Here is a 20,607-nt window from a genome sequence, read left to right as displayed (position 1 = left end):
GAAATCTGAGGTTTGTAGGTTTTCAAGTCTTTGCCTATCCAATATACAGTGGAAAATTTGGTCCGATTGCACTTCCCAAGGCTTCCACTAGATGTCAATAGTCTTTAGAACCTTGTTTCAGGCTTCTACTATTAAGGGGGAGAGAAGAAGAGCTGTTTGAGTCAGGTGTCTGGCAGAATGCCATGAGCTCAGTCTCGCGCACGCCAGTGAGAGTTAGCTGCGTTCCGTTTCCTTTCTAAATACAAAGGAATTGCCCGTTTGGAATATTATTGAAGATTTATGATCAAAACATCCTAAACATTGATTCTATACATCGTTTGACATGTTTCTACGAACTGTAATGGAACTGTCGTCTGAACTAAGTGCCTGCCCCTTATGAATTTGGATTTGTGAATTAAACGCGCAAACAAAAAGGAGGTATTTGGACATAAATTATGGACTTTATCGAACAAAACAAACATTTATTGTGGAACTGGGATTCCTGGGAGTGCATTCCGATGAAGATCATCAAAGGTAAGTGAATATTTATAATGCTATTTCTGACTTCTGTTGACTCCACAACATGGCGGGTATCTGTATGACTTGTTTTGGTCTCTGAGCGCTGTACTCAGATTATTGCATGGTGTGCTTTTTCCGTAAAGCTTTTTAAAAATCTGACACAGCGGTTGCATTAAGGAGAAGTTTATCTATAATTCCATGCATAACACTTGTATGTTTTATCAATGATTATTATGAGTATTTGTGTAAATTGATGTGGCTCTCTGCAAAATCACCGGATGTTTTGGAAGCAAAACATTACTGAACATAACGCGCCAATGTAAACTGAGATTTTTGGATATAAATTTGACCTTTATCGAACAAAACAGGTTAGTGGTTCATTTTATCTCTATTTCTGCTTTTTGTGACTCCACTCATTGGCTAGAAAAATGGCTGTGTTTTTCTATGACTAGGTGCTGACCTAACATAGTCGCATGGTATGCTTTCGTCGTAAACCCTTTTTGAAATCGGACACTATGGTGGGATTAGTTTATCTTTCAAATGGTGTATAATACTTGTATGTTTGAGGAATTTTAATTATGAGATTTCTGTTGTTTGAATTTGGCGCCCTGCACTTTCACTGGCTATTGTCATATCGATCCCGTTAACGGGATTTCAGCCATAAGAAGTTTCTGCTAGTTAGTTTTTGCTACCATGTGGGTTTTAGCTTACAAAGGAGTTGTTTAATCTAGCTGCTTAGCTATTTATCTGTACATGGAATTGCATTTTGTTTTTAAACTGATTTCTTTCTAATCTTTACAGGACAATGCCACTGCCACTGATGTGCGGAAACATTTTACTGCAGCTAATGTAGAAGGAAAAGCTGTGTACATTTGCAAATACTGCGCCAAATCATATGTGAAGAATGCAATAGAGATGCAGAATCATCTGGCCAAGTGCATAAAGTTCCTTCAGCGCTCACAACAAGCAATCTCTGACAAAAGTCCCTCTACTTCTTTCGAGGTTAAAATGATGAATCAGACACCTTATCGACAGCAACAGCTCATGGTCCTCCTGGAATCAGAAGTTGTTTTGACTCAATGGAGGAACGTAGTCAGAGAAACGCTGATGAATGTCTTGCTGGAGCGGTGTATGCAACTGGTTCACCTCTGATGCTCACAGTCAATGTGTATTGGAAGAGATTTCTGAATGTTCTTCGCCCAGCATACACCCCTCCAACCAGACATGCTTTATCTACTAATTTGCTGGATGCAGAGTTCAACAGAGTTCAAGTGAAGGTCAAGCAAATCATAGAGAAAGCAGACTGTATTGCAATCACCTCTGATGGGTGGTCGAATGTTAGTGGGCAAGGAATAATTAACTCATCATCTCCACCCCTCAACCAGTATTCTACAAGAGCACCGACACAAGGGACAACAGACACATCGATCTCTACATTGCAGATGATCTGAAGGCAGTCATCAATGACCTTGGACCACATAAGGTATTTGCACTGGTGACAGACAATGCTGTGAACATGAAGGCTGCTTGGTCTAAAGTGGAGGAGTCCTACCCTCACATCACACCCATTGTCTGTGCTGCACATGCATTGAATCTGCTCCTCAAGGACATCATGCCACTGAAAACAATGGATACACTCTACAAGAGAGCCAATGAAATGGTTAAGTATCAAGTTATAGCAGTAATCTACCTCACCAAGCAAAGTGAGAAGAATAAGAGCAACCACATTGAAGCTGCCCAGCAACACCCATTGTTGTCATCATGTTTGACAGTCTCCTGGAGGGGACGGAGTCTCTCCAAGAAATGGCCATATCACGGTCTGCCGATATGGACAGCCCCATCAAGAGGATCCTCCTGAAGGATGTATGTTGGGAGAGAGTGGAAAGCAGCCTGAAACTCCTGAAACCTATAGCAGTAGCCATTACACGGATTGAGAGAGACAATGCCATCCTGTCTGATTGAAGAGAAGAAATATGTACTGCCCTGCCCACTTCACTGTAGCTCCAAGCAGAGGAAACTACAGTTCTGAAATACATCAAAAAGCGTGAAGACTTCTTTTCCTGAATCCCATACACTCCCATGCAGGCAAGAGCATCCTGTCTGGTGCAGAGAACAACAAGGCCTATCGTGTCATCACTACCGTGTCTTGCCACCTTGGCCTGGATGAGGGCAAGGTTCTTGGCAGTCTGGCAAAGTACACATCCAAGCAAGGGCATTGGGATGGAGATGTAATATGGCAGTTGTGCCAACATATCTCATCAGCCACCTGGTGGAAGGGACTTTTTGGATCTGAGGCTCCTTCCCCTGTTGCCTCATCCTCCAAATCCCACCAACATCAGCCACCTTAGAGCGCAACTGGTCCTTGTTTGGGAACACACACACCAAAGCACGCAACAGGCTGACCAATACAAGGGTTGAAAAATGGGTGTCCATTAGGGCAAATATGAGGCTTTTGAGCCTGACAACGAGCCATCCTCAACAAGGTTGGAAAGTGACAGTGAAGATGAGGCCTCAGAGTCTGATGTTCAAGAGGTGGACATTGAGAAGGTCCAGGGAGAAGACATGAAAGCCTGAGAGGACCAAAGTAGTTTCTACACCTGCATTGCTCGCTGTTTGGGGTTTTAGGCTGGGTTTCTGTACAGCACTTTGAGATATCAGCTGATGTACGAAGGGCTAGGTAAATACATTTGATTTGATTTGATTTCTAGACTATCATTTTACAGATGTTGAAAACATTTTTTGGGAGATGCGATGGATCATTGGGGATCATTCATTGTTCACTTTCTTTTGTTGTTCAGTGAAATCATCCCATGTGAAGAGTCAACTCATTTAATTAAAGTTAAAATCGTAACTAAATAGTTTTTTTTTCCATTGGAAGGATATAATCATTTGCAATTATGTCTACGTACGGTAAGGTAAAAGGTTTCTGTTTCTGTGTCCATATGATATGGTAAATAATTTATATCCGATGCAAATAAACATCACATTTAGGCCTCCTGGGTGGCACAGAGGTTAAGGGCGCTGTACTGCAGTGCCAGCTGTGCCACCAGAGACTCTGGGTTCGCGCCCAGGTTCTGTCGTAACCGGCCGCGACTGGGAGGTCCGTGGGGCGACGCACAATTGGCTGAGCGTCGTCTGGGTTAATGAGGGTTTGGCCGGTAGGGAAAATCCTTGTCTCATCGCACACCAGCTACTCCTGTGGCGGGCCGAGCTCAGTGCACGCTAACCAAGGTTGCCAGGTGCACGGTGTTTCCTTCGACACATTGGTGCGGCTGGCTTCCGGATTGGATGGCGCTGTGTTAAGAAGCAGTGCGGCTTGGTTGGGTTGGGTTGGGTTGTGTATCGGGGGATGCATGACTTTCAACCTCTCCCGAGCCGGCACAGGAGTTGTAGCGATGAGACGAGATAGTAGCTACTAAACAATTGGATACCACGAAATTGGGGAGAAAAAGCCGGAGAAAAAGCCCCAAAAATGTTTTGGGGGCGGGCACACAGGGAGTGTGGCGAAGCCAGGTAGGAGACCTGCGCCAACTTCCTGTGCTTACCGGAGAGAGGGACCAGGCAGGCACCGTGTTGTGCCTGGTGGTGGAGCGCACAGTTTCCCCAGTGCGGTATCGAGTGGGCATTGGCGACTCTACCCATCTGGTCTCCAGTGCATCTCCTTGGGTCGGCGTAGCCCGACCAGTGCGGCGAGGTGGTATATGGCACCAGCCTTACGCATGGTGTCCCCGGTTCGGCCCAGTGCGGCCTATACCACCTCGCCGCACTGGTCGGGCTACGGGGAGCATTCAACCAGGTAAGCAGGCTCGTTGCTCAGTACCACTTCCACGCGCCAGCCCTCCGGTGGCAGCCCCCCGCACCAGGCAGTCTCTCCGTCTTCTGCCTACAGGGTCTCCCGCCTGTCCAGCGCTGCCATAGCCTTCCTCCTCTCCAGAGCTGCCAGTCAGCCGGGAGCTGCCAGAGCCGCCAGCCAGCCAGGGGCTGCCAGAGCCGCCAGCCAGGGGCTGCCAGAGCCGCCAGCAAGACAGGGGATGCCAGAGTCTCCCGTCTGTCCAGAGCTGCCAGAGTCTCCCGTCTGTCCAGAGCTGCCAGTCAGCCGGGAGCTGCCAGAGCCGCCTACCAGCCAGGGGCTGCCAGAGCCGCCAGCCAGCCAGGGGCTGCCAGAGCCGCCAGCCAGCCAGGGGCTGCCAGAGCCGCCAGCCAGGGGCTGTCAGAGCCGCCAGCCAGGGGCTGTCAGAACCGTCTGTCAGCCAGGATCTGCCAGAGCCGTCAGTCAGCCAGGCGATGCCAGAATCGCCCTTCATTCCGGAGCTGCCGGAGTCTCCCGCCTGTCCAGAGATGCCAGAGTCTCCCGCCTGTCCGACGCTGCAGGAATCCCCCGTCCATTCGGGGCCCATGTCTAGGGTCCCCAGTCCAAGGTCGGTGGTGATGGTCGACGCTTTAAAGAGGCCACGGAGGTGGGCGAAGAGGCGCACTAGAACTATGGTGAAGTGGGGTCCAAGTCCCGCGCCAGAACCAAGTCCCGCGCCAGTCCGCACCTTTGGCCTGTATTTGGCCTGATATGGTTCTCAATCAGAGGCAGCTGTTTATCGTTGTCCCTGATTGAGAACCATATTTAGGTAGCCTGGGTTTCACTGCTGGTTGGTGGGTGTTTGTTTCCTGTGTCAGTCCTTGTGCCACACGGGACTGTTTCGGCTTGGTTTATTTCACATTATCGTTTATTGTTTTTGTATTTCATAGTGTTCAGGCTTTTCTTATTAAAATCGTCATGGACACTTACCACGCTACGTATTGGTCCGATCCTTGCTACACCTCTTCAGACGAAGAAATCTGCCTTACAATCACCCCAGGTTTACACACACAATGTTTACACACACAATGTTTAGGCAATACGCATGAGCAAAATTTGAAATCGTCAATGCAACGAATGAAGCTACTTCAAACTAGGCAAAGCAGCGACGCCTATAATGACCCTGTCCGTTAACAGTGACTGGAGTCAGGAATGGTCGTGTTCATCAACGATTTGAATGGATGAAAAGGAAGGCATGAACACACCCTGGTACAGTTTTAGCAACAACAACAAAAAATATTATAAAACCAGCAGAATCATTGAGGAAATACATCAGGTAACAAAATGTTATAGATTTTTTGGACAATTTTTTTAGGGGGCTTTTGGTAACATTTTTTTGTATTAGATTATCACAGGGTAAGCACCACCTACCCTGACTGCATGTCACTACTCTGCACCTATCCTTCTGTCTCTCTGACTCCCTCTCTCTTTCTCTTCGGTGGCTCCAACTCTCTCTCTTCCCTTTCATTCTCTCCGAATCTCTCTCCTCCTCCCATTTTATCCTCTCACAGATTCTCCTGCTCTCCCTGTATCCCTGTTTCACCCCATGCTCTCCTCTCAGTTGCTCTGACTCTCTTTATTCCCCCATCTCTCTCCACCAGTCTTCCCTATTGATACTCCTGCTCCTCCGACCCCTCTCTTCGTCTCTCTCTCCCTCTCTCTCTCTCTGTTTTTCTATTATCTATAATAAAAGATAACACACTAGACTAGAGGCATGTATAGAAATAAGGATTACTGGCACTGAGTGGAGTGCCTGTTCTCAGAAAAGCACACGGCAACACAAATAAGGCTGTGAGCTCTCCTGTTACCTTTTGTCATTGATCGTCGACACACCTCCCTCAACAAAAGCCTGGGGGCCTGCCTGACTGTCCTACTTTTCATCAATTCATATCTTTCAGCTGGGAGGATTTACTCTGTCCTCTTCCTGTGTGTTATTTTGGAAGAACTCTGTGTCACTCAGACTACATTGTCATGGTCTGTTCTCAAATGGGATGATGGAGATGATGTGGCGCATTGGTTACGCTAATGACAGTCATGGCACAGGTAAGGAGGAGGTTCACTGTCATAACCAACATGTTTCCTTCGTTAGCTTGGCACTGTTGAAATACAGAGCCGTGTTAAGTACCTGAATCACCTGATTCAACTGTAGAAGGCCAATGGTTAAACAGTATAGAACAGAACAGAATATACATTTTGGGGTGGCTAGGCTCTGGGGGAATTGTTACTGTACTTGGTGTTAACTAAAAAAAAGATGAATGCCACAGTAATACCGCTCAAACATAATGAGATGACTTGTGAGTATAGGTAGCCTATATGAATATGTTGGAGAAGGAGGTTATGTATTTCCCACATCGGAGCAATTGCCATAGACTCAAAAAACAGGAGTAGATCAGGGGCTGTATATTAAGAGTCTAAGAGTAGGAGTGCTGATTTAGGATTTGTTTTGCCTTTAAGATGACAGTGAATTAGATAACTAGAACAGAACTCCTGTTCCAAAATGCTTGATACATTTGGCCCCAGATCTGCCCCCATAGACTATACAAACAGTAGTAGTCTAGGACTGGCTGTCTGTGACCCTTCGGTGACTCTGACCTCTCACTCTCTCTACACGGCTGTATTCACCATAGCTGTTGAATGCTCCCTAAATGCTCCCTGGAATTTGTTTACAATTGCCTCTCAAAGTGAAGAATCGTGGCCGTATCCAGTCTGTTTAGTGTTCCACACTTTTCCAAATGAGAAAATTGCTGCCTTATTGAAATTACTAGGCCACGTAGTAAATCACAACATTGGCTCCCGTCCTTGCATGGTGGGTTGGCCACGCAGAGTCTCGATCCAACAGTCCTTGGCTTATTTCATAACAATCTTAATCTGGAAAAATGAGAGGGAGAGCGAGTGAGAGCAAGCGGGAGAGAGCGAGCAAGATAGCGAGAGAGAGAGAAAATCCCATGAAGTAGCCGGCTACTCTCCAATCCCCGGGTGGAAAAGCCATTAACGAATTCGGAGGAGCAACATTGGCTCCTGTCCCTGCATGGTGGGTTGGCAGCGGCGAGTCTCGCGCCAACAGTCCTTGGCTTATTCCATAAAAGCCTTAATCCCGAAAAGAAAGAGAGAGCGAGAGCGAGAAAATCCAATGGAGTAGCCGACCACTCCCCGGGTGGAAAAGCCATTAACGAATTTCTGAGGAGCTCTGCATCAGGGAATTTAAGGATAGAAGATAGATGAGTTTTTCAGCCATCCGACAACCTCCCCCATTCCCTCCCACAACATGTAATCAATTAACTGAAAAATGATATGAGCCTCTTAACTATTGCCAATGTTTTCACTGCTGTTGTCTTTTGGAGAGTCACGTGACGGTGGACCTTGGATCTCCCCCTAGCACACTGTCTGCTATAGATCATATTTAGTTTTGTCTAGTCTCATCCCTTTCAAGCAAAGACAGGCCATTAAGAACACAGCAAACTGGCCAGTGTTAAGTAGTGTTGATTTTTCAGTGTAACATTTCTAGTGTTGATTCAGAAATGACATGATCTGTAAATGGTTAAATTAACACAGTAAAATAACCCCAGTGTTGGTGTAATAATTAGAGATTAACAACAACAAAAAACAGCCATCATTGTCATATTTCCCAGGATGCTCTATCGCAGTTTATTTCTTTATGGTTTGTTTCTATGTTTTTGCATTGTGCATTGACTGTTTAATTATTCTTATGCTACTCAAATATAAATATCACACATTTTTCTACACCAATCCAATCTGTTACTTTGACGTATTGCCCCCATTAATGTAATGGTTGTTCTAGTTTAGATGCTTTCAGTAGTCTCATATTTCAGTTTTCCCAACCCTGGCAGTCATTATGAATACAGCTTGCGGGTAATTACAAATGACAAATGTTGAATATCCCCACTCAGGCTGGATTCCAATAGGAATTGCACATCACTTTGCAAGCCAGCATAGTGTGACTTGCAGGCCTAAAGTGACCTGTAAACCATATGTTTCAAGCCAGTGTACAGCATAAGGGTCAAACTAGGCCCTCAAAATAAGGACTTGTGAAGTATGTATTGTCTTAAAGAATGTAATTTTAATGATAACATATTCACTTAGAATCGCACTTGGTGAAGGCCACAGGACTGCAAATGAATGCAACAACCATGTCTGTCACTAACAAATACAGTCATGGGTGGAAACTCTACATTTCACTCGAAAGGCAAGGCACACTAGGAAATATGCAAATAAGCCTTTACACTAAGGAAAGTGTTCATTTAACACTGGAAGTGTGGACCTGTATAAACACTGAAAGTGTTACACTTAACATGCTCAGACTTGCCTAGTTAAATAAAGGTCAAATAAAATTAAACATTTCAAATATAAAAGCATGCTCAGTGTTGATTCAACACTGGAGGATGTGCTGTGTAGGCATCACTAATATATGTTTTCTGGTGTATGAAGCCGGCTGCACTGAGGAGATATTGGTGAAGCTGAAGGTACATGTGATCAGATTGTCCAAACGTTCTCGTATCTCGTCTTCGGACGGGTTTGGAAAAGTGAAGTGTGTATCTGCAAGCATAGAGCAGTCACCCATTTCCTTTTCAGTGAAAGGGATAATGTCCTTATCATGGCTCCTAAATATAGCTTACTCATCTTACTCCGTCTGTCTCTCTCCCGCTCTCTCTCTATGTGGGACAATGAGACATGTGACCCATACTAGAGCTAAGTTGCTATAGAGCTCCATTTCCATCCATGAAACTGGTCCATTCACTGCTACCCTGCCCTTGCCTGATCAGTCAGTCAACATGTAAAGTGGTGTGGATGGGAGGCACGGAGTAATTCTGAAAGAGAATTTGATGAGTAGGCAAAGATATTCACAACACAAAAGCGTTAAAGTCTCTTTTTGGGTGGACGCAAATCCCTCATACTCACCACCAGCTATTTCTGGCAGCGGTGGAGTAGTTCTCTCTGACCGGTGCCCATTGGGTCTGGTCTGGCAGGATCTGGCCAGGATTGTCCTCTGCAAGCAGGGAACCCAGCCTTCTGAAAGCTGCAGAATGGCAAGCGTCAGTTAAAAGAGATGCCCTCTCATGAAAAAGAAGCCTGAAGTCAGTTGCCTTGATGGGCAGACCATTGAGGCCAAGCCTGGATATTGAGTGTTGGGGGGTGGTTTAGGTAAATAGTCTAACGCTAGACAGGACCAATCAGAATCGAGATAGAGCAGACAGTTGAGCATTGTCGTCAACACAATTCAGTCACAGAACCCACAAACATTGTTACAAACAAGAAACGGAAATGAAAATTTGGTTTTCATTTTTTTTATTTTTATGATGAAAACATCCTTTATCTTCAAAACAGGCATTAACAAGATCTGGAGAAAAAAAATGTAAGCTGAGAAATGATATTTTGCAAACTGATCACAGACTCCAAAGCGCGGCAACATGGTCTGATACAGTTGTAAAAAAATAACAATCATAAAAAAATATGAGGCAGGCTCTTTTTCTATTTTTGTTGGTTTGATGGATAAAGATTGCATGAATAGGAGGTGACAAGTTGAAACAATGCATACAAGACAATGCAGCAACCCATAGTAGCCTGTGTGTTGCTTGCCAACTACATGGTAGACTGGTGCTGGCTTAACTGTTCTGAGCCAATTTCACAGAGTGAGAAGAGATGGGAATACACACCGCCTGCACGATCCAGACGATATCATCAAAATGTACACAGTCAAAAAGAAAGATGTTTGAACAGAACGTGTGAAATAGCAAAATAGGGAAAAAGGAGTACAGAATGATTTTTGAGTCGAGTGCATTTCTCTCTGTTCTCTTGACCGCCCAGGTTACAGTCACACAGTGGTCACCGAAGTCGTTTCACATCCCCTTTGGAGTGCCTCTGCCCTGTAGAACTCCATTAGATGTCCATTCACTTTCTCCCTAAGGGGGCTGCATTACTGCTTGCACATTATGGGAGTGAGGAGAGAGGAGAGAGGACAAGAGTAAGATCTCATCAGTGGAGACAAAGAGAGTAGTTTCCTTAAGACGCCCTAAAGAGTTGTGACATGACCCATTTGTACAGAAGCGGGAAGCCCAGGAATCCCACCCAAAGGGAAAACACCGTTTATTCTTCTCTAAAGATACACACTTTAGATTTGTATAGTGCACAACGATGTTGCTATTTTTAATAACACTGTCTCTCACCCCAAGACCCACAATATTGGTGATGAATCATCGTTCATTTTCCTCTTCGTGTCAAAAATCTATTCCTATCAGCTGAGGAACATATTTCAGATGTTATGTTTGAGAGATGGCATTAGAGAAACTGAATTAGCATCAGACAGTATTTTCCCATGGGCTCGGACCTTACAGCGTAGCAGTTAGATCATGCAACCACTGCCTAACCTAGCCTCGTTTAAAAAAATAAGGTTATTTACAGTAATACCATGGCAGTGCACCAACCCAGGAAACGTTATCAAAGCTCATAAGGCATGCGAGGATATCTGTTCAGTCCCCCAGAGAAGAGGCCCCTTGACATAAGAGGTCAAGCTAGGCTTAATAGACTACCTCCCTAAAGTTGTGCTGTGTGTACCAGGACCTCTCTCTCTCCCCCCTGCCTATTCTCTCTGCTTAGGTCATCTTAAGATGGGAGAAAGAGGTATTACCACGGTATATCTGTCTGTATGTCGGTCTGTGGTGAAAGCAAGACAAACCCCTTCACCAGCTGCACCCATCTCCCCAGCCCAGCTTCCTGCCTCTCGCATTTTACTTCTGTCCCTAGAGCCTCTGTCCCTCCCCCTACAGCTCAGTATCTGTACTTCGATATTAAAAACAACACGTCCTCAACCTCTCTCGCCATCGACAAATGTCCGAACACTCATTCAACATTGGGCAAGCGGCAGATAAACATTTGACACAACGTTTGCTGGTAGGTTTGAGCCCACCCAAAGCGAGCGCAATACACTGCAGACACAGCCCAGATAAGTTCAACCTCTTTGGTTACTTCCCTGCTAGAGTGTTACAGCAAATAATGTCCCATCACAGGTGTCCCAGCAAATATCATACTAGAAGGCAGCACAGGAACTCCCCGACTGCCTCTTTGCCCTTTGATCCGATCGGTCTCTCTTTCCTTATGCGTCTATTTCTTCCCGACACAGGTTTTTCATTCCCTCAGCCTGCTGTGAACTTGCTACAAAAAGGTGAATTAAAAGAGAAGCACCCCAATACAAAATACAGTAAAGTTTAAAGCCATGTGAAACTGAATATACAGTAATCCTTATGAAACTGAAAACTACAGGATGTTGCCTTTCTTTAACGCGGATATCTGAAAAGCTCACCAAAGCGGTCAACATGAACAACAACAGAACAACATTAAACCACCTCGGCACAAACTAATATTCCCGTGGAGTTTGTCTGAAAATGACTACGGGAGAGCAACTGCAAACAACGCTCTGTGGCTTCAACGCACCTATGGGGAGGTGCTGGAATGGTTCAAATATCTGCAAATGTTAACGCAAGGTTCTGTATGAACCTGTCAAACTACTTTGTACAAAGTACAGTAACACCCCATCTCTCCCCCATCGACTAATACTCTGACTGCAAGGGGATATGTTGTTTTCTTCCAAAAAAAAATATGACATCAACACAGACTGTATCAGGATTTGAATCGGGATTTTACGGTCACATTCACAAGCCTCTGGGGTGCTATTGTCTTGTGTGTCCCTGACGAAAACCAGACTGGATTTATTCACAAAACGATATGGCCTACTGCTCATTATTCCTCTGCCTATACTACTGATAGGCGTTAGGCACTTAAAACACGTTCACATATACAAATATAGATCGCATTATACATTTGTTTTCTTCCCCACCAAACGTGGGTATTAAAAACAATAAATGAAAAATCTTTGGTTTGTAAACACATCATCATGTTCATATCAATCATTACTAGTTAAGGTGTAGTTTCTGTCATTCCAAGTTCGTGATGACATCTCACCTCACCAGAAATAAAGAGAGTTTTATGGTGCTCTCGTAACCCCTGTGTTGCTGGGACATGGCCCAGCGCGCGTCAGGGTGCAAGCCGCACACCCCTCAAGAGAGCAAAGGGGCCTGTATCCTCCTCACGGCCAAGGAGGCAGCTGGACACCACAGGACACAGATGCAGCCACACTATGTTCCGTCTGTCGCTCAATTCCACAGCATTTTCAGTTCGCAACAGAGTCAGTCAATCCAGGTCAGGGTCAATGAAAGTATTGTTGCGGATTTCACTCTTGTACATCGTTGTTTGCATTGTATTGGGCAAAACCCCATCCCATACTTCCCAAGCTTGGGTTGTGTGTCAGACAGGGTGGCATTTTCACAGTAAACTGTCCTGCCATTGGTTTAAGATGGACCTCACAGGAGCTGAGACCCAGCTGTTATCCCCCCCCCCCCAGCGTCACACTCTAACAAAACATAACAACACATTTAAATGCAATACAGGATGGTGGGGCATGAGGATACCCTTTTCTCATTCATTCATCTGAAAAACACTTTACAGTGATAAATGAATCAGACTCTCCCCTCCCTCTTTCTCTCTCACTCCCTCCTCCCCGTGTGCTGTCTCAGTTGCAGGGTAGCCAAGTGGAGTAGGCATGCCGCTGGCAGTGGAACATGGGCTGTACCTGGGCTATGTAGTAGTTACTGAAGTTACCGTCTGCCACGTAGGCGGCTGGCTGGTAGTAGCAGGTGACGTTAGCCACGTTCGGGATGAAGTTCTGCTCGGCCAGCACGCGCACCGCCAGCATGGCGATCAGCCCCAGTGTCTGCCGCCTCTCATGTCCCATCAGGCACACCGTACTCTCGTTGACCACCCCATGCAGGGTCATCAAGTAGTCGTACTTGCGGTCTTCCAGACCCACAAAGTGGTTTTGCAGGTAGGACTCCAGCTTGCGCTGCTGCTCGCTGATATCCGAGAAGTCGATGAAGAAGCGCGAGCACATGTAACGCTGCAGGGACTTCATCTCTGTCTCGGAGTCGGCGTGAAAGCCTCTTACCAGCAGGTGACAGTACTTGAGCAGGCCGCCGCCCCGGATCTCCTCTGGGTTGCGGGTGCAGATCACCTTCTGGCGTAGGTGGTCGAGGGCAGCACCAAAGTCCCCAAACACACTCTCACCCACGATGGTGGGATGGAAGGTCTCGGCCATGGGATTCTCAGAGCATTCATAGAATAGCAGCAGGGAGTCCAGCTTGATCTGGAAGGAGTCCACGCTAAACTCAAACTGCCGCCTCAGAGAGTCTACGAACTTGAGCTCCACGTTCTTGCCTCTGTTATTGGAGAGGGAGATGAGGCTCCAGTGGTCTGAATCATTGCACACCTTCACCATCTTCTGCACATAGGCTTCCTGTCAGACAGAAACACACGGGGAAAAGACATCTTTAGCTCCAATTGTCAAAGGATAGAAATACTGTTTACATACTTTATAAAGGCACTTTGCTCAGTTAAAAGGAATAACTGTCAATGGGTTTAAAAAATACTGTATACATACAGTATAAAGGCTTTGGAGCCACTATGATCTTAAACGAATAACTGTCATGGATATAAATACTGTATGTAGCCTACTCCTAATCTAAATCCAATTCAACTGATACATGCACTAAATCAAGAACAGGTAATCCTGCATAGCTCCATATAAATACGTATTCGTGTAATTACATTGGCCCATATTTTCTGTGCATCTTTCTGTAGCCTACAATAAGGGGCAAACATTGGCTGCCCTGTCTATTGAACTTAGGTGGCCAAGGAGACGGGATCTGCTTTAAATGGGTTTACTGCAATCCTCTTAACGGAATACATTTATACTTATCAGTAAACGGGTCTTATTGCGTTTTCAAATCTCATGCACAATGATGTGCAAAAGGGCAAAGGTGCGTAAAAGCCCAATTAGCCATATTCATTAATTAAATTAATTTCTAAATAGCTATTTGATTTATTTAAATAAATGTTCCATGGAAAGTGTAGCCTACCTTTAAAGTCAATGGTGATATTTTTTGCTTATTCACCCCGTCAGGTAAGAAGTCCAGGAGACAGTCCAAAACGATATCCTTCACAATCTGAAAATCACTTTCCCCTTTCATATCCGCGCAAAAGATTAGGTCAAGGTCCTTGTAGCCCAGTCCGCTATCCTCGTGAAGAACGTGGCTTGCAGCAGACCCGTTAAGCCGCACGTCCCGGACGTGGATATTCCTTTCCTCCATGCGACTACGCACCACTTTCACTATTTGTCGGGGTTTCATCTCCAAAGTGGGGAAGTTTCCCCGGCCGTGGATGGGAATGGTCTCCGTCAGGATGGCATCAAGGCGCTGCACTTGTTCCCAGCCGAGAACGCTGATATTGCTGCTTTCAACCTCAGCTATAGTACTAGCACCAGTGCAGCTATTATCTTCTTCAGACATTGTGGAGAAAATTAAACGGCAATTGACTATGAAGTTTCTTTAGCGATAGGTCCGTATCCAAATGTGGATTTTACGCGCAGTGACAGTAGGCTATAGAGGGGCAATGTCAACTTCCTCCACATCGGTATCTTCAGTCAGAGTGCAGTATCTCCTCTATATTATACTGTAACATAAATCAAATCAAGGCGAAATAGGCTAGGCTACTCAATGCGCAGTAAAGAAATGACAGCTGCGTACTCCGGTTGACTCGCGCGTCTTTTGTCGTGAGATAAGGGAGGACAGTGAATAAGATCTTCTCTCAAAGATAGCCGTCACTTCTGCCTTTTTCCTTTCTTTAAAGGGCTGAAACGTTTCCTCATCGGTTATCACTCAGTGTATCCGAGCTGTGCGCATCGCCGTCTTTGGTGCTCGTTGGTATACCAGGAGTTCTGTGTTCGGGCTGTGACTCCATCGCCTAAGGCCCGCCTATGATTTATTGAATTTGCATGAATACGCAGTTATGCAGTGATCAGCCCTCTGTGGAATCCCCGTGGATTGTGACGCGCAACTTCTAAATATTTGGTTCCCTTTTCGTCTCCAATACATTCTTAAAGCCTTCCATGTCACGTGAAACGGATGTGGTTTAGTTTGGCTACTTTTGTTTTCCATCAAAGTTAACCGTTACCTATCCATTGTGCTTGGCTTGTGGGCGTTGCTTCTCGCTGAAAGGCAGGTACAGTTTTAGGAATGTCACATGATATGTACAACCCCTTATCATTTGAACGAAGATAAGTTTGAGCGACGTCAACAGCCTGGGGTTTGATCCCAGGTTTTGCGAACAACTCGTCCGCGGTAGGGGATGGTTTGGCTGATGGGGCTTGCCTAACATCCGGTTTAAGCGAGCAGTGTTGAGCAGAGGTAGGCGGCCAGGAGGGTCATGTTTTCGGAGGACACATGACTCGACCTTCACCTCTCCCGATCCCATTGAGTAGTTGCAGAGCCAAGGGACCTAATTCGGCTAGAAAAAATATATACTATTGTGGCCATACCATCGGCCTGGTTAGTACTGGGACCGGAGACCACCTGGGAATACCAGGTGCCATAAACATAAAAAATAAAGTTACAGCGAAATCTGTGCTAACCAATAGCAAATCGGACTTCTTACTACAGCCGCACTATAGCGGCGTTGGCAAAAAGGTGCCGGTTTTCAGGTATACAGCATTTAACCGAACTTGAGGGACACCGCACAGGCGTCTTTCTACGCTTGCTATGTTTCTACAGCCGTGACCATATTGATATAGGTCATTTATATACACAAACAAAACTGTAATTTTCTATAGTCTCTTGTGAAATGCAAGCACCGTTAAATAAAAATATAATAGCCTAATGTGTCCTCCTTTGAGTTGAAATCACATTATTTCAATTCGTAATTAATAGGAGATGTAAGGTTTTCACTATAAATAGTTGTTATTTTGACTTGCAGGATTTCATAGACCATACAAAAATTGTGGAGCAAAAGCCTACTTTGAGTTGACATTGCCATACCGCCCTCTATGGGAAAGAGGAAAAAGTTGGAGTACAATCCCAACCAAATCTGAGTCATTTGAAAAATATCCAGCAACAACATATTGTGAGCAGTGGTGTAAAGTACTAAAGTAAAAATACTTAAAAATACTACTTAAGTAGTTTCTGTACTTTACTATTTATATTTTTGCCAACTTTCCCTTTTACTTCACTACGTTCCTAAAGAAAATAATGTACTTTTTACTCCATACATTTTCCCTGACACCCAAAAGTACTTCATACATTTTGACAGGAAGATGGTATAATTCACACACTTACCAAGAGAACATCCCTGGTCATCCCTACTGCCTCTGATCTGGCGGACTCACTAAACACAAGTGTGTGTGCCCCTGGCTGTCCTTAAAATGAAAATTAAAAAAAATAAATACAAAGGATTTTGAAATGGTTTTACTTTTCATACTTAAGTACATTTAAGCAATTACATTTACTTTGGATACTTACGTATATTTAGTATACTAGTATACTATGGTATAAATACTATAGTATTCACTGTAGTGTTTTGTGGACTTTACTGTAGTATTCACTGTAGTGTTTTGTGGACTTTACTGTAATATTCACTGTAGTATTTTGCGATGGCAAAAAGACTACAGTGAATACTGTAGTATTTACTATAGTATTTACAGTTAAGTATAGTGTTAAGTTCTGACCTTAGTTCCTTTGTTTTGTTTTATTTTAGTATGGTCAGGGTGTGAGTTGGGGTGGGCAGTCTGTTTGTTTTTCTATGTTGGTTTCTGTGTTCGGCCTAGTGTGGTTCTCAATCAGAGGCAGGTGTCGTTAGTTGTCTCTGATTGAGAATCATACTTAGGTAGCCTTTTTCCACCTGTGTTTCGTGGGTGTTTATTTTCTGTCTTTGTGTATGTCGACAGACAGGACTGTTTCGGTTTTCGTTCGTTCACTTTATTGTTTTTTGTGTTTCAGTGTTCATTTTGATTCATTAAATATTACATCATGAACACTTACCACACTGCAAATTGGTCCTCCGATCCTTCTCGCTACTCCTCCTCAGAAGAGAAGGACGAGATCCGTTACATATAGTATCAATACTGAAGTAAAATAAAACTGTAGTATATACTATAGTAATTAATGACGTTTTTTTGCGGACTATAGTATACTGTAGGATTTACTGTAGTGTTTTTGCAGATGTCACTGTAGAATTTACAAGTATTTTTGTTTTATTATCTTTGACATAGAAGTGGAGGCTTTCTCCTTCAGGAAACCTACTGGAGAAATACTGAAAGAGCACATTTTCCTTAACCTGTAGGTAGGTAGGTCTGGGGTCTGAACGGATAGTTCAGAGCTTCCTGCTCTTTTCTATAACCTGTAGGGAACACAATATGTGATCTATACTTAGCATGTAGGTTTCTCACTAATGTGTGGCACAAATTGTAATGTGGGAGTGGGGAATGGGCAGAGTATACACAAATTAAATACTGTAGTATTTACTATAGTTAAAACGTGTAGTGTTTTTGTGGACTATAGTGTTTTTGCGGACATTACTGTAGTATTTAATAAAGTATTTTTTGCGGATGAGATTGTAGTATTTACTATAGTATTCTAAAGTATACTACAACATTCTATTGTAAGTACTATACATGATTGAGGGATACTACAGTATGTAGTATAGTATTCTACAGTTTACAATATAATTCGATAGTAAGTACTTTAATATTCTATAGTAAACTGTATTATTTTTTAATGTGGGAGGGGTCTTAACAATGTGGAGGAAATTTTAGCCTAGTGGCTCTGGGAGGCCTGATTAGCTCAGTGGTCTTGTGAATGCGAAGGGGGTGTGACCAGCCCTGAAATTACTGACAATCTGAGTTGAATCCCTGTATGCAACCATGCATTTCTCTCTTCTTGGCCAATATACCAACTGGCCTGGGCTAACTAGTGTTGTGAATGTGTGTTGTGGACATTAGCGGTCTCGGTTGTCTTGAACCCCCCCCCCATCATCATCATCATACCCCCTGGGCTTAATGCTCTCTGCTGAAGTGTGAGCAAAACAGCTGACACAACTCTAATGTCAGTGTCAGACTGAACTTCCATGTCACAGTGCAGCACAGCATGGCAGCTAGCATCAGAGAAACAGAGAACAGACGCTCATCTCAATCAAACATCAGAGGGAAACCTGCCAAAGCCAAACACACTTTGCTGTGCCATGTTCATGGCCGGTTGGGGAGGGGCAGCTGTCAGGTCATCTATCAGGCAGTGCAGCCACCCAGCCCTGTAAACTCAGATTATCCCATTTACTCTTAGCCTACAGCAGAGCAGAGGTCCCAGAGCCTACCTGCACAGTCACACTCATCACAACAGGGGTCGAGGCAGTCACATTCACATAGATCACTGATCATTTACAATCACACCCGCTCCGACATTGCTCGTCCAAATATTTATATCTTCTTAATTCCATTCCTTTACTTTAGATTTGTGTGTATTTTTCTAGTCAATGCTATCCTATTAAACTATTGCTATATACATACTATTCTATCCTACACATTCTACAGATAGAATATTTAGTATATCCACATACTGTCCATAATGTCTATACATCACAACACATATTATATATTTATACTCCTGACTCCGACATTGCTCGTCCTAATAGTTCTACATTTCTTAATTCCATCCTTTAACTTTTAGATCTGTGTGTATTGTTGTGAATTGTCAGATATTACTTCACTGTTGGAGCTAGAAACATAAGCATTTCGCTACACGTGTGACCAATACAAATGTATTTGATTTTGATTTGATGCATTATAGACTTAGATCAGATACATTCACAGCCATACTTTCATATGTAGCCATATGCATATTATTCGAATCATGCATCTCATTCACGCTACTGGCTTATACTGGGATAGCCAGCTTTTGATTGGTATACGGTCCAATGAGAGATCACAAGTCTCTCAAACAATAACTCACATCTGGAAATGTATGTGAGGAATCAATCTTTTTCCCGGGTGTGGAGGTATGGGTTGGCCTTCGTTCAAGAGCTCTGTGCACCAGCCATCTCCACTCCAGCCAAATCAGAGCGGTTGCTATAGAGACAGTAGGTGTATATTCCTCTACAATTTTTGACAGGGGCTGCATAGGGGGGATATGCAAAAATTGTTGCATGGACAATCCTGAATTTTCTATCATTACAGATTACTTTATCTTCAGAGATGCCATAATCAGTGAGTGCTTTGAAAAGCAGTAGCGGTGTGTGGGTAAAATCACTGGGGAAGCCAAGCCAGGGGGGGAAAAATGCCATATTACAACTTATGTGTTAATTGGGATAATTATGTGATAAGTGTGTTGTTTGCTCTATAACATGTTAGTTCATATGCCTTGCCACCGTGATATATAGGCATAAAGGCCGAGACAATAAGAAGACAAAGCAGCAGAATAAATTCAACCACGCCTTTGTTTCATCACAAAACCGGAGAGCAACATCTGTCCACAAACCATATTGCATGTAACAAACAGTTACATGACCTACAGCATGGTCAATCAAGGTAATGTTTCAGACATTTTCGGACTTCTAAACAACTATCGATTTAGAACCACAGAGAGATACCGCAAGTCGCAAAGAAAACAGGAGATGCCTCCACTATTCATTCCACCGCCACTTCAACTTCCACATCATCGAATCACCCATGTTTAGTCTAATAAAAGATACCAAAAAAAAACGATTTAGTCCATTCAACGTAAACTAAATATTCTCAACTGTGACTGTTGGCTCTCTCCCTCGTAAAAACCGATCTTCTGCAGTTACAGAGAGCCTGCCTCCAGGGTCCATAAAAAAAACACGATCTGGACGGTTCGGTCCAATAAACTAAGGACAGAAGCTGTGGGGTTTTCACTGTTGCCAACCAGCTGACAGGAACCATTGGATCGATGCACTGTGAAGAGTCGTATCCCCTTGGACTGCCACGTCATCTCCCCTTCGAGCTCATCTTTAGAGAGTTAGAGACGGCCGGTCGGGGGACTTAGAATCGAATGTCTTAGTCACTATTCTTCACTCGTCTGCATCGTCCGCATCCAACAACTACTGAAGGACATTGACGTCCGAAACATAATGTTTTGAAAACAAAATACAATGGCTAACTAAACACGTTCTTAATTGTGAGCGAGAGTCCCTTTAGTCGAGCAGGACAGCTCGCTAGCTAATTCCTCAGATCATATGGAGAGGAGCGACACATGAACACATTACGCTAATGAGTTGGGACAGAGGAGCAGGGCTCAAATTTTGGTGATGCGGTTCCGGGGAGAGTGCACTCGTGTGTCTAGTTAGACCTATTT

The 20,607-nt window shown here is 44.2% G+C and overlaps 1 protein-coding gene and 1 pseudogene across 1 annotated transcript; both read right to left on the bottom strand.

The window, feature by feature from the left end:
* Nucleotides 1–12,753: 12,753 nt before the first annotated feature.
* LOC118367283 (terminal nucleotidyltransferase 5A-like) lies at nt 12,754–15,911 on the bottom strand. The gene is made up of 2 exons (XM_035750587.2): nt 14,332–15,911; nt 12,754–13,709 (listed from the first exon to the last, which is right to left on the bottom strand). Exons 1-2 carry the CDS (start codon nt 14,758–14,760, stop codon nt 12,930–12,932), a joined length of 1,209 nt encoding a protein of 402 aa, XP_035606480.1. The 5' UTR covers nt 14,761–15,911; the 3' UTR covers nt 12,754–12,929.
* Nucleotides 15,912–17,517: 1,606 nt separating this feature from the next.
* Nucleotides 17,518–17,570, bottom strand: LOC118367948 (uncharacterized; annotated as a pseudogene).
* Nucleotides 17,571–20,607: the final 3,037 nt, after the last annotated feature.

Source organism: Oncorhynchus keta, chromosome 34 (genome assembly GCF_023373465.1).
Source record: "Oncorhynchus keta strain PuntledgeMale-10-30-2019 chromosome 34, Oket_V2, whole genome shotgun sequence".
In the NCBI taxonomy this organism is placed as follows: domain Eukaryota; kingdom Metazoa; phylum Chordata; class Actinopteri; order Salmoniformes; family Salmonidae; genus Oncorhynchus; species Oncorhynchus keta.
Note: the sequence above shows the minus strand (reverse complement) of the source record. Positions and strands in the feature narration are given on the sequence as shown.